The 14,917-nt window shown below is 39.7% G+C and overlaps 1 protein-coding gene across 3 annotated transcripts in view; it reads left to right on the forward strand.

Moving 5' to 3' along the window:
* Positions 1-14,917, forward strand: part of ADCY4 (adenylate cyclase 4) — a 129,081-nt gene that overhangs the window by 91,194 nt on the left and 22,970 nt on the right. For all 3 annotated transcript variants that reach the window (XM_087947306.1, XM_087947308.1, XM_087947307.1), the window contains 7 exons: positions 1,803-1,889; positions 4,207-4,276; positions 5,058-5,155; positions 6,384-6,468; positions 12,768-12,905; positions 14,345-14,452; positions 14,625-14,809. In XM_087947306.1, coding sequence (XP_087803432.1) covers positions 1,803-1,889; positions 4,207-4,276; positions 5,058-5,155; positions 6,384-6,468; positions 12,768-12,905; positions 14,345-14,452; positions 14,625-14,809 — 771 coding nt within the window. The remainder of the gene's footprint in view (positions 1-1,802; positions 1,890-4,206; positions 4,277-5,057; positions 5,156-6,383; positions 6,469-12,767; positions 12,906-14,344; positions 14,453-14,624; positions 14,810-14,917) is intronic.

Genomic DNA, 14,917 nt, shown 5'->3' on the forward strand with positions numbered 1-14,917 from the left:
AAAGAAGAACCGACCTCTTCCCTGGTCCAACACCTCAAAGCCACAGGACATGAGATTGACTTTAAAAATACCAGAACTATCGCCAAAACCGAACACTTCAACAACAGAATAATCAGAGAAGCCTTAGAGATAGAAAAACGCCCACACAGCATGATTAAAAGAGATGACACCTCCCGCTTACCAGCCATTTGGAAACCCGCCCTCATGAACAGACAGTACCTAACATGATGAATGACACCAGACCCACACCCACGAGGGTCACACAAGATGCCACCACCACACTTCCACGTAAAAGCAGACTCACACCCACACAGAAGATGAGACACGACCACAGACCAGAAGCCTTACTGCAGCTGCATCACTACCCACTTCAAACCCCTCTGAGCCATACATGAAGCGAACTGACCCCCACCATGAAGATGCAGCACGTCCACAAACTCGAAGCCAAACAGCAAGATCACAGCTCACCAGCTCAAATCCCCCAGTAACTAAGACCAACCTGAGCACAGCCAAGCCCCCACCTGAACAGAACACACCTCCAGCCAATCAGAGCATGGCCAACCCCCAACCAATCAGAACACAGCCAAACCCCAACCAATCAGAACACACCCCCACCCAATCGGAACACAGCCAAGCCCCACCCAATCAGGTCGCACCCCACTAGCAGTTAAAAGGAGGAAGCAGCTGCAAGCTCACATCACTCTGAGAAGCACAGAGCTGAAGACAGAAGCCTGAAGATGATGAATGAGACTTCATCGAAACGTTGCCTAGATACTTCCAATCTTACGCGGGAGAAAACCCGAATAACCAAAGATCTATCTATCTATATATATCTATATCTATATCTATATATATCTATATCTATATCTATATCTATATCTATATCTATATCTATATCTATATCTATATCTATATCTATATCTATATCTATATCTATATCTATATATCTATCTATCTATCTATCTATCTATCTATCTATCTATCTATATATATATATATATATATATATATATATATATATATATATATATATATATATATATATATATATATATATATATATATATATATATATATTTGGAAAGTTTAGTGGGCAACATCTTGATGGACAAGCTAACTGTGCTAAATTTGTTTTTGGGTACCATCTGAAATCTTCTATCTGCAATCCTTGTGTACTTGTTAGATCATTCTAAGCATGTTTCATGAAACATGATGAATCTTCTAAGACTTCTTCTCATTTCCATTTATGTATTTATTAAGTTTATATATCCATTCATCTCACATACATGAGTTTTATATCAGGGATGTTGAAACAGTCTAAATGTGGAAACTGCAAAAGTCAAGTAGATTTTTTTATTGATACATGCTAGAAATTTGTAACACATAGCATTGTTCTCAAATATTTGATATATCAACACACATTGGTAATTAAAGTTGGCTGATCTTGAAGAGCAGCAGGGTTGGATTAGTGCTTAAACAGTAACTACCAGGAGATGGCAGAATTTTAACCTAGAGAGACAATCAGATGTGTATACAATGTGTTTGTGTGTGTATGTGTGTGTGTGTGTGTAAATATATGTATATGAGACAACTCACTTCTGTCTTGTCAAATATAATACAGGTATACATATCATATTCAGAAGGATTAATCATATTCAGAAACTCAGCTTGAAGAAATTTATCTCTTGTACCTTGTTTGAATTAAATTATGTTGAGTAGCCTAGTTTCTTCTTCTTTCTCCTCCTCCTCCTCCTCCCCTCCTCCCCCTCCTCCTCCTCCTCCTTTTCCATATTGGATTTCAGGTGCCGTGCCCCCAGGAGTCCAGATGAAGACTTGGAAGGTGTGGATGAGAAGTTCTTCCAACTGATTGAACAGCTGAATTCCCAGAAGTGCGTTTTGGGGTCAATGAAAAGAAATCAAGAAGTTGGGTTGGTTGGGTAGAAATGAGATCAATGGAAAGATCCTCCTTAGAGGTCCTTCGAGCTGAAAAATGTCTCAACTTCCCAACAGAGGTGTCATTTCCCGAACAAGTAGTACTGAAATACATTGTGTTCCATGACACAAGCTCCACTCTTTCAATGTTGTGTGGTAGTTTGTAAGAGGTGGAGTTTGTATCCTGATGTTGCAGTGTATAATTCCTCATTCCCTTATCATTGCAATTGCTGATATTTCCCCTCTGCGCATTAACTTCAAAACATTTTGGAGAGGGAACCTAAGTTCTCGCAATCATTGTGCTAAATTTCAGACAATGAATCTTCAAAACATCAAAACTGGAGATAGAAAGTTTTGTGTGCTTGTTTGCTTTCTTGGCAAGGCCCAATTTTAAAACAATCAAGGATTATCTTTAATAAATAGGGATGAAGAAACAGGGAGGAACAAATACTATGAAGGGCAAGTGTCAAGAAAGTAACAGTTGATCTGTGGGTGTGACATTTGTCTTGTTACATTTGTCTTCAATACCCTGGAAATCTGAATGAGTTGGGACATCAAGTAGTGTCATATTATTGAAAGCAAGTGGAATAATGCTCAGCAGAAACATTTTTTCAAAATTCTCAGCTCCATTTGTAGGCACAAAAATTGGATGGCCCGTTTCTCTGATCTTTTATTCCTTAACAATAATAATAGCACTAACCTCAAGGGTAGGACTTCTTTTTTGCAATGATAAATGTTCCACTACTGGAAATTAAAAAGTGAATACAAGTAGGAGAAGCCCAGGAGATCATAGACTTCCAGAATAAGAAGTATGTAATCAGAGGGGAACTTTGCAAATTTATATCCTTTAGTTATCTTGGCATTAAAAAAATACAATAATACCTGTGAAAATTCCACAGAAATTCTCTTCTTTAAAGGAATGGAGACAGCAATTATTCCTTAGCAATAATAATAGCACTTAGACTTATGTACCACTTCACAGTGCTTTACAACCCTCTCTAAGCAGTTTACAGAGTCAGCCTATTGCCCCCAACAATCTGGGTCCTCATTTTACCCACCTCAGAAGGATGGAAGGCTGAGTCAACCTTGAGCCTGGTGAGATTTGATCTGCCAAATTTCAGGCAGCTGGCAGTCAGCAGAAATACCCTGCAGTACTGCGTTCTAACCACAGTACCACCATGGCTCTTTAATTAGACTGAAGGAGATTTAATAGAACAAGAGGATCTAGGACAACTCATTGCAGCCAGCTCACCATGGGAAAATTTGCCACAGCCAACTTACCCAAAATAATTTGCTATGGCCAATTTGCTGCAGGACAACTCACTGCTGAACAATTCAATGCTGTATTAATTGTTCCATTCATTTACGTTTTATTATTGGTGATCACATTTTCATCTAAATTATTGTAACTCTTGTATTTCTGGATTGACTTTATTTATTTAATTATTATTGGACATGGTTCTACTGACATAATTTAACTTTTATATTTGTTGAATTGTCCTGTGGCATGTTGGCCATGGTGAGTTAACTTAGGGAATTGACCAAAGCAAGTTGGTTGTGGTGAGTTGGCCAACAATGACTTGGGTGCAGTGAGTTGGCCATGGTGGATCAAAGATACAACCAATGTGGCTGGGAGGCTATAGACATCGAATAAATAAATATTATTTATTTTGTGGATGTTTTTATTGTTTTACTGTATTTTAAGTTATTTCACAGGTAGTCCTTAATTACGACCACAATTGAGCTCAAAATTTCCATGGCTAAAGTGAGATAGTTATTAAGTGAATTTTACCCATTTTATAACCTTTCATGCCAAAGTTGTTAAGTGAATCACTGCAGTTGTTAAATTAGTAATAAGGTTGTTAAGTGGATTTGGCTTCCCCATTGACTTTGCTTGTCAGGCAGCCTCAAAAAGGGATCACATGACCCCAGGATACTGCAAATGTCATCAATATGAACCACTTGCCAAGTGTTTGAATTTTGACCATGTGATCGTAGGGATTCCACAACCACTGTAAGTGTGAAAAATGGTCATAAGGCACTTTTTTCAGTGCCATTGTAACTACAGTCACTAAATGAACTGTTGTAATTCAAGGACTACTTGTAATTGTTTTAAAATTTTAAATTTATAAGCTGCCCAGAGTCACTTGGTTGTGTTGAATTTGAATGAATGAATGAATGAATGAATGCTGTCATGCCAATTGGTGGAAATGAATATTGTCATGGCAATTGATGGAAATCTCACTCTAGGTGTGCTTATTCTCTTTTGTGTAGGCAATGGAAGAAATCTGAAGATTTCAACTGCATCACATTGTACTTCAAGCAGGAATCTTTGGAGAAGGAGGTATAAAAGACAGGAATGTGATTATTTCTTTCTTAAAAAAAACATTTTGTTATATTCTTATAAAAGAAGAAGAACACATTATATTATTTTGATACAGTGCTGCTTTTACAGTATTGGCCAGGAGATTATTATAACACTTTGTTTACATTTATACCATTCAAGCTAAAAAAGTTATTAAATCAGTATTAACAATGATTTAAAATGTTGATGTTGAGAAGCCTATGGTTCTCAACATCAACAGGAATGAACACAAAATGAATAATCTGGTAGAGAGGAGAGATTCTACTGCAAAGGCAATGATCTAGAACCAATGTTTCTATTTGCTGATTACAGGTAGTCCTCATCTTACAACAGTTCATTTAGTGACCATTCAAAGTTACAACGGCACTGAAAAATGTGACTTATGACCACTTTTCATACTTACAAATGTTGCAGCATCACATTATTTATAATGTAATCTTTCCGATGCTTGGCAACTGGTTTATATTTATGATAGTTGTAGCATCCCAGAGTCACATGATCTCTTTTTGTGACCTTCTGACAAGCAAAGTGGATGGGGAAACCAGATTTATTTAACAACGGTGTCACTCATTTAAGAACTGGAGTGATTCACTTAACAACTGTGGCAAGAAAGATCATAAAATGGGGCAAAACGTACTTAACAAATTTCTCACTTAGCAGCATACATTTTGGGCTCCATTGTGGTCATAAGTCGAGGACTACCTGAATAATTGTCTCAATTTCTCTCTCTCTCTCTTTCTCTTTATTTTTTTTTTTGCAGTACCGCCTCTCACCACTGCCATCTTTTAATTACTATACGGCCTGCAGCTTCCTTGTCTTCGTTTCCAACTTTCTCATCCAGATCCTTGTCGTTTATAAGTAAGGAGGAATTGAGCAATAGGGAATGGGTAGTTAATCCAGACAGGACTGGCCCAAACTAGGGGTGATTCTACCTGCTGAAATATGAATTGCAATAGCACTTAGACTTTATATACTGCTTTATAGTGCTTCACAGCCCTCTCCAAGCAGTTTACAGAGTCAGCCTATGGTCCCCAACAACCTGGGTCCTCATTTTATCCGTCTCAGAAGGATGGAAGTCTGAGTCAATCTCGAGCCTGGTGAGATTTGATCTGCCAAATTGGAGGCAGCCAGCTGTCAGCAGAAGTAGCCTGCAGTACTGTAATCTAACCACTGCGCCACTGGAGGCTCATACTCTCCTTAAAATGTATGGGTGCTAAGCAGCATGTGTGTTCAGGAGTGTAACTGTAAGGCCAAAGCCTTAAAATTCCATAATATTCTTTGGATTGCAATTCCCAGAATCCTCCAGTCAGCATGATACAGATACAGATTAACCGAGTTGGAAGGGATCTTGTAGGTCATCTAGTTGAACCCCCTGCCCAAGCAGAAGACCCTACACCATTTCTGACGGATGGCAGTCTAGTCTCTTCTTGAAAGCTTCCAGTGATGAAGCTTCCATAACTTCTGAAGGCAAGATGTTCCTTTGGTTGATTGTTCTCACGGTCAGAAATTTCTTCCTTATTCCCAAATTGAATCTCTCCTTTATCAGTTTCCATCCATTATTCCTTGCCTGGCCTTCAGGTGGTTTGGAGAATAGCTTGACCCCTTCTTCCCTGTGGCAGCTCCTCAAATACTGGAACACTGCTATCATGTCTCCCCTGGTCCTTCTCTTCACTGGACTAGCCATGCCCAGTTCCTGCAAGTTTTAGCCTCTAGTTTCTCATGATCACAGGAATACTTTTAATTCCACTTTTGTCGAGGGCACCAGCTTGGAGATGTTTTGAGCAGAACATGTGTACAGAAATGAATAGTAGGTTTGTGCTAAGTCATGCAGGGAGAAAATTATCAAAGGCCACTTCTCACTTGAAGATCTATGTGGCAACCGATATATGAGACTGAAAATGAATGGGTTTCTAGCTCTCATGGATGCTCAAGTAAATTGATTATGGCAAGACTTTAACCAGCACAAAATGCCAGGAGGTCATTATCTCAATGGGTGGCTCTTCTTCAAGATCAATAAAAGCAAAAATAAACATTGAATTACACAAACTCCAGCAAACTGGATTTCTCGTTTATTCTTTCCATATAGAACAAAAGCACTGGGGATCTCCTATGGAATTTCTTTCTTCCTGTTTCTCCTCCTCCTTCTCACCTGCTTTGCTGGTCACCTGGCGGTAAGTCTCTGGAGGGGATACTTCAGAGGAGAAACTCATGGGGATCTGTAATCAGGCAATGAGCAGGGCCATTGTAGCTATGTAGCCCATTCTAACTTTTGGGCCATAGCTTCTGCAGACAAATTTAAAAGATGCCCATATTCTTAAGACTGGTTGGAAGCTGTCTCTAGGGTTAGGTTTTGAAATGGAATTAGAATTAGAATTAGAAGAACTTTATTGTCATTGTACAAGTACAACGAAACTGTGGATGCACCCCAGCAACTGTTCGCAATACAATAAAACCAAAGCACTTAAAAATGAAGATAAGAAAGATAGAGTACCCACATCTCCATTTGCAATTTGAGAGTACAATATCTACGAATATACACAAAATATACATCCAACACTGACTGTAACGCAACAGCCAGTATAATACACAAGAGATGGATTGTACTGTAATATGTCTTTAAGCTCTCTGAATGGGGTATTGAGATTTCACATCTTTTCACATCTTAATCTGGTAGTGACTTCATGTTTATTTGCAGTTCGAATGGCCCAGGGAAAGAAACTATTTGTTAGTGTAGTGGTGTGGGATTTTATTGACCTAAAACACCATCCAGACGGCAGCAGGTCAAAAAGATAATTGCCAGGGTGTAACGGGTCTTCTATAATGGCCTTGATTCTGCTTTGGCAGCGGGACCTGGCTAAGTCTTCCAGGGAGGGCAGACTTCCATGGAGCAAGGTCATTTGCAAAAAGTATCAAAAGTGTTTGTTATGATATGTACAAAATAACCCTTGAGTAACAAGGATATGCACATGGAAATGTTTATGAGAATAGTTATGAATAATTATCCAGTCACACACAGATACACTAAATTGAGTTAAAGTTTACTTTAAGAAATAGCACAGTCCAATAAATGGTCCAGGTCATATACGTTTTTCAGTCCAAAGAATATCCAATTACAAAGTCTTCTTACCGGTTGCCTTTGTCATTTATAATAAGCAAAAATATCAAAGCATAAGCACAGAATAAATACAACAGAGAACCTTAGATAGCAACAGAATGTCAGAGAGACAAAATATCAGAGAGACAGAATGTCAGAGAGAGCAAGCTATGATCTCTAGCTCCCTCTTATGGTAATTTGCAATATAATCAACCAATTGGAATATAGTATAAATCAACACAGTGATTTTGTCTTAAAGCTACAAACATACATTGTTGGTTTATATATATATTTATACACCCACCATGACTGCTTGGGATTACCTGAGCAAATGATTCGATACCTAGAATCATCCAATGAGTTTCCATATTTCTGCAAATTATGCTTATCCAAACTAGATTTGTCTAAAAGAGATGATACCGCCGAAACCATCAAAACATCCCCAAACATTGAAACCATTGAAACATCCTCAACCATCGAAACCATTAAAACATCCCTCAACACCATATTAGCATCCCTGGACGCCGTAAAAGAAAGAATAACTAACCTTGAAAAAAAGACACAACACAAAAACCTGAACATCAAATAGCTACAAACCACATCTCCACCCAACAACCACAATCCAATCCAAAACCCAATCCACAAATAAACGCAACCCAGACAAATATTGATATCCCAATCCTCATCAGAGAAGCTGTTGAGCGTGAACGAAACGTCCAAACGCCATCTTATTTGGACTAGAAGACAGCATTGTCAATGATGACATCACAACTGTCCGAAACATCATCAGAGATTACCAAGCATCAACCATCTCCGCGATGAAATACTTGACATTTCCGCATTGACCGAGAGCTTAAAAATAGAGACGGCTCTGTGGCCCCACGCTTGTGCAGGATCATTTGCAAAAATGAATCAAGCAAACGTAAACTCATTTACACTATAAACTCACTCGCCAAAACCAACACCAACCACAAAAACCTCCGTTGCCGCCTGACTTAACCATACAGCAACGTGCCCGCTCCCGTGCACTCCGCATCGAACTCAAAACCCGTCTAGACAATGGAGAGAAGGACCTGTACATTGACTACCATGCTGACTGCATCAAAAGTAAGACACGCAACCCAATACCCAACTTTTACCCTCAACCACTACCCTACCTCAACCACCTACCACCACCCACCATCACCCAAAACTACCCACCACCCACCATCACCCAAGACTAGGCACGCACGCCCCCAACTACCTCAATCCCAACTGCTGCCGGACTTAAATGCAAACTACTCAATGCAAGAAGCCTCGTGAATAAAATACCTGAATTTCTCATCCTCTTAAATATGGCTAACTTTGACATTATATTTGTCTGTGAAACATGGCTCAATGCATCTCTCCCGACTCCATTACCACAGTAAGAGACTATCATGTTTACCGATCAGATCGTGAAAATCGTCGAGGAGGTGGTGTTGCTATATTCTACAAAAATCCTTACATCTAAAAATATCCAAGTTACCCAGGAGCTTGCCCTTCCTGAAACCATCATCTGTGAACTATCCTTAAATATCACAATTCGATTCTTACTATGTTACAGAGCACCTGATTATGACATCGAACATATAAACAAGCTAAATACACTACTAACATGGGCTACATCCTGCCCATACCCTTTTATCTTTCTTGGAGATTTCAATCTACCTCATATTGACTGGACCCTAAATAATTGTACAACTGAAATCATTCACACAACCTTCTTCAATGCTATTACAAATCTAGGTCTTGAACAACTAGTAACCAACAACACTAGACTGAACAACTGCCTCGATCTCATCTTCTGCAATAGTTTGAATTTAATTTACCGAATACAAACCAAAGAACCCTTTTCCAGTAGTGATCACAATATGATTGACTTTTGCCTCAACATACGTCCACGCAAAAATCACCACAACGATGTCATCCCTAGTTGTAACTTCAAAAAAGGCAATTATGATCTTATAGATAACGATCTCTCATCCCTCGATTGGCAATCTCTATTCACTGGGTGCAATACTGTTGAAGATCATTACAACATATTTTTACTTGAAGTCAAAAGAGTCATCAAACTATATGTTCCAACAACAACTCCAAAAACAAAACAAAAAAGCAGATTACCCATATCAATAAGGAAACTTCAATCCAAAAAGAGATCACTCTGGCGGAAAAACAAATCTGGTCACGTTGCTAATTTCAAAAACCGATATAAAAATTTATGCCACCAGATAAAGACCGAATGCACCAATTACCACATTAAACAAGAGGAAAACCTTCTAAGCACCAATTCCACCCGTGCTTTTTACAATTTTGTAAACAACAAACTAAAAGACTCAAGGTCCATCCCTCCTTGATAGGACCTGATGGTAAAGACTGCAGCGACGACACCATTAAAGCCAACATCTTTAACACATTCTTCGGCTCAGTGTTTGTAAACAGTAATGGATCATGCCCAATGTTTCCTAGCCGTACCACAGACAACAATAATGATCTAATACATATCGATTTTACAGTAGACAACGTTGAAAAAGCACTACGCAACCTAAAACCATCTCTATCTATTGGACCGGATGGAATATGTGCCTACTTCTTAAGAAAACTATCCGCTGCCATAGCCAAACCTCTAAGCATAATCTTTGAAAGATCTTTCAGAACCAGCTCCCTGCCCAACCTATGGTTACAAGCCACAGTCATTCCCATCTTCAAAAAGGGAGACCCAAGCCTAGTTGAAAATTACAGACCAATCTCCTTATGCTGCGTCACCTGTAAAGTCATGGAATCAATTATTAACCAATCCATCATCCTCCATTTAGAGACAAACAACCTACTCTCCAATAAACAATTTGGTTTCAGAAAAAAACTATCCTGTAATCTGCAACTCTTACACTGCAAAAACATATGGACTACTCAACTCGACCAGGGCAAAGCAATAGACGCAATCTACATAGACTTCTGCAAAGCCTTTGATTCAGTGGTACACGACAAACTACTCCTAAAAATAAAATCTTATGGTATCTCTGGACAACTGAATAACTGGATAGAAGCATTCCTGTCAAACAGACAACAAATGGTCAAAATTGGGAACGCCCTATCAAATCCAGTACCTGTCAATAGTGGTGTTCCCCAAGGCAGTGTTCTAGGACCAACTCTCTTCATAATCTACATAAGCGACCTTTGTGATCATATCAAGAGCAATTGCGTTCTCTTCGCTGATGATGTAAAGCTGTTCAATACACAGACAATACTACTACCCTTCAAAAAGATCTAGACTATGTATCTGAATGGTCTAACATATGGCAACTCCAAATCTCAACAAATAAATGCTCTGTCTTACATATTGGTAAAAAAATCAGAAAATAAAATACAAGCTGAATAGTCAAGATCTTGTTGATGACCCAAGCTCTGTAAAGGACCTGGGAATACTCACCTCTAATGATCTAAGTGCTAGAGCTCACTGCAACTACATAGCCAAAAAGGCATTAAGAGTTGTTAACCTAATCCTACGTTGCTTTTCTCTGGTAATATCTCACTACTAACCAGAGCATACAAAACATTTGCTAGACCAATACTCGAATACAGTTCATCAGTCTGGAATCCTTATCACGTATGTGATATTAACACAATTGAGAAAGTCCAGAAGTATTTCACAAGAAGAGTTCTCCACTCTTCTACCCGTTATAGAATACCTTACGCCACCAGACTCGAAATTCTAAAACTAGAAAACCTCGAATTACGCCGTCTTCGGTCCGACTTAAGCATGGTATATAAAATCATACATTGCAATGTCCTACCTGTCAATGAATACTTCAGCTTTAACCATAACAACACAAGAGCACACAACAGATACAAACTCAAAGTAAACCGCACCAAACTTGATTGCAGGAAATACGACTTCAGCAATAGAGTGGTCAATGTCTGGAATACTCTACCCGACTCTGTAGTCTCTTCCCCAAACCCCAAAAACTTTAACCTTAGACTGTCTACTATTGACCTCACCCCTTTCCTAAGAGGTCTGTAGGGGGCGTGCATAAGCGCACCAACGTGCCTACCGTCCCTGTCCTATTGTTTCTCTTATTCTTTTATTTTTCTTATATGTACCCATTTCATATATTCACAACTATGTATACACTTGTACTTATTATCTTGTAAACAATTGACAAATAAATAAATAAATAAATAAATTGCCAGCCCAACTAATTGGTGGACAGATTCCTAACAGTGTTTAAACTCTCCTATGTCTTGGCCCTTGGACTCAGCAGAGCTGAGGTGTAGGCATATTTCTACAAGAGAAATGTGGGTGAAGGGGGAAGTCATCTCTTACTTACAATCCATTATTAAAAAATAGTCAGAATGGTGTATGACTTTGGGTACTCAGCTCCTACTTGGGAGAAGTAGCTTACAAAATCCCCACATAGATCATACCTAATTGTCTAAATGCCTCCACAAAGCTGTTATAAGGGCACAGTTTGCCAAAATGAATAAGATGCTCCCACATAATTGGGCCCAAGGGAAAAAATAGACATATGCAGTACAATTCTATTAATTTATATTTTATATTAATTTATTGTATTTTTGTCCCTGTATTGTTGATTTTTATTGTATTCATGGGTACCAATAAAGGAGAATATTTGTATCTCAGGGGTCCTTGGTGCTCTCTAAGCTTGGTTGTTTCCTTGCAGTCATTTCTGCTAGTCTAGACTAGCACTGAGGATGCTCCTAGAGGTGGTATTCAGCAGGTTCTGACCAGTTCTGGAGAACTGGTAGAAGAAATTTTGAATAGTTCGGAGAACCAGCAAATACCACCTCTGACTACCCCTATCCCCATCTATTTTCTGCCTTCCAAGTCCCTGCTGATCGGTTAGGGTCTTCTTTTGTTGCCCTGCACAGGAGAACAGAGCTGGAAAGCAGGTTAGTGGAGTGGGGAGGGAATGGAGTTTTTACACTCTCTTTCCCCTGTCACGCCCATCAAGCTATTCCCACCAAGCCATGCCCACAGAACTGGTAGTAAACATGTTTGAATCCCACCACTGGTTGTTACCTAGTTTGGGTAATGAAATATCTGCAAGAAAACAACCAAGCTCAGAGAGCACCCCTCATGTGTTGATGGGTTTTGGTCATTATTTTTAATGTGAACTCCATTTTATTTTGTTTCGTTTTGTACAATTCCCATACACAAACAAATATTAAAATAGAATAAGCCAATCTGGCTTTTGTCTGCTGGGAAATATTATTCTTATTTTTAAATAGACTTTTTAATGTCCAGAGAAGATTGATGGTGTAGTAACAGAAAGGAATCCAACATTTTGGCTCTATGGGTGCTTATATATATATATATATATATTTTGCTACACACAGAAATGTTTCCTGAAAGGTCCCAAGATCTTGTATTGGATTCCATCCATCTTGGCCAATGTTTGCACTCAACCATGGCTACGTGTCTCCTTGGGCATCATCACCATTCTTGTGGTTCTCACAATGTCAGTGTTGAACTTGGTATGTTGCTATTGAATGGGAAGGAGAGAGAAATAGAATATTGGGAAGGGGGAGGAAGAGGAAAGAAAGGTTCAAGATACCTGGGAAGAACTCCTTATAGCCCAGGAGAGCCAAAGCACATTTAATTTTAATGTGGAGTTGCCAATCAGTGCTAAGAGGCTTCATAGATGAAAGAATGAATTGTATTCACATATGTTTTTCAAAAGCGAAGTTTATTCCAAGTTGTGCTTGAGTTCTATATGTTATATTTATGGCACTGGGCCACAGTAGTTTACCACTGCCTTCTTTCAGGATGCTTTGTCAATTTCTAGACTAGCTTTGCAATAGCGGCTAATATCTGTAGCTTGGGCATAGGATGAGGGTGAAGGTTCATTCTCCGAGCTTGTGGGTTGGTTTCCAAACATTTCATTACCAGGCTAGGTAACATCTTCAGTGGATTTTAGGAGATTCTCTAACCAGGGGTATCAAACTCATGGCCTGCGGGCCAGATGCATCCCGTGCTGGTCCCGTCACCACCCAATTTAGTGAAGGGGAAAAAAGTCCAGGGGTGGGCTTCAAAATTTTTAGAAAAGGGTTCTCTGACTGGTTGCTGGGTGGGCGTGGCCATGGTGGGCATGGCCTAGTTGGCCTCCTGCACCATGGTGGGAGTCTCTGGAAGCCAGAAATGGGCCCATTTCCGGCCTTCTCAAACTTCCGGGAGGCCCGTTTTTCACCCTCCCTGAGCCTCCGCATGCGTCTTGCACTTGTTTGCATTCAAAATGGGCCACCTGGGGACTCCTGGGAGGAGAAGGGCAGGGTGGGTGGGGCCAGCCAGTAGCAGGATTTGGGAGTTCTCAAATTGCACAGAATCTTAGCTAGGGGCTCTCCCAAACCCCTGAGAACCCCCAGCAAACTACCCTTGAAAAAGTCTCGATACGTCACATGATGCTGCCTTGACGGTGTGAGTTTGACATCCCTGCTCTAAACTCTCTGAAGATGTTATCTAGCCTGGTAACAAAATGTTTTGAAACCAACCCACAAACTTAGAGAACAAACCTCCACCCTCTTCCCAATCTAACATATACCTCTGGGATCTCCTGTTAGTCTTCCATCTAAGGATCACTCCATCCAATCCTGTTTCAACCAATGTTGCTAGATGTGCAATCAATTCAATCTACAATGGGGTAAAAGTATTGATTCTCTATCTGGACTTTGTTCCAGTAATCTGAATGTAAAAGATACTGGAAGGATTCAAGATGAGTACCCACCAATATTCCTTCTCTGGCCATTGATAGATGCCACTGTGATATATTTCTTTTACCACACTGATGCTATTCCCAAGAAACAGAAAGGGGCTGTTGAATCCCTGGCATATGGAATAGCTTCTACTATCTAGTGCAGATCAGAAGGATTTCTATCCCCTCTTCCCTTCTAATGTGCTCTCTAATTCTGCTTCGTAGTTCTTTATGCCAGAAACCTCACGCTTTGTGAAACTTGAAAATTCTACCTTATCAAGCATGAATACTGTACAGGAATTCTCTTGGTTTAACTCCCTCTTCAGTGTGCCGGTAAGGTTGATCTCCTTAATCAATTATCTTTTTATATTCTTTTGATTAATGGATGTACCAATCTCACCAATAGCTTCTCTTCCTCCTCCTCCCATTTCTCTCTCTCTCTCCCCTCTCTCTCCTCTCTCTCCCCTCTCTCTCCCTCCCTCTCCCTCTTTCTCTTCTCCCTTAGTATTATATCTACTGCTGTGTCCTAGGATTCCTCTCATGTTCCCTCTTCCTCCACATGAACTTCGAGCTCAAGTTGACCATGCTGATACTTTGCCTTGTTGTCTACAATGTGCTGTTCCTTCACACCCATTCCTGGCTCTCTGACTGCTATGTCTCTCAGCTCTACCGTAACCAAACTGCACTCAGGTAATTAGCCTTCATGGAGTTCTCCCAGAATAAAAGCAGAAAGACTACCAGTTATCCCTCTTGATTAGTGTTCCTTCCTGGTTTCTGGGTTGAATGGCTCCCATTTTA

Source organism: Notechis scutatus, chromosome Z, assembly GCF_049901735.1.
Source record: "Notechis scutatus isolate UNSWTSFEM ecotype Mainland chromosome Z, rNotScu1.2, whole genome shotgun sequence".
Taxonomy (NCBI): Eukaryota; Metazoa; Chordata; class Lepidosauria; order Squamata; family Elapidae; genus Notechis; species Notechis scutatus.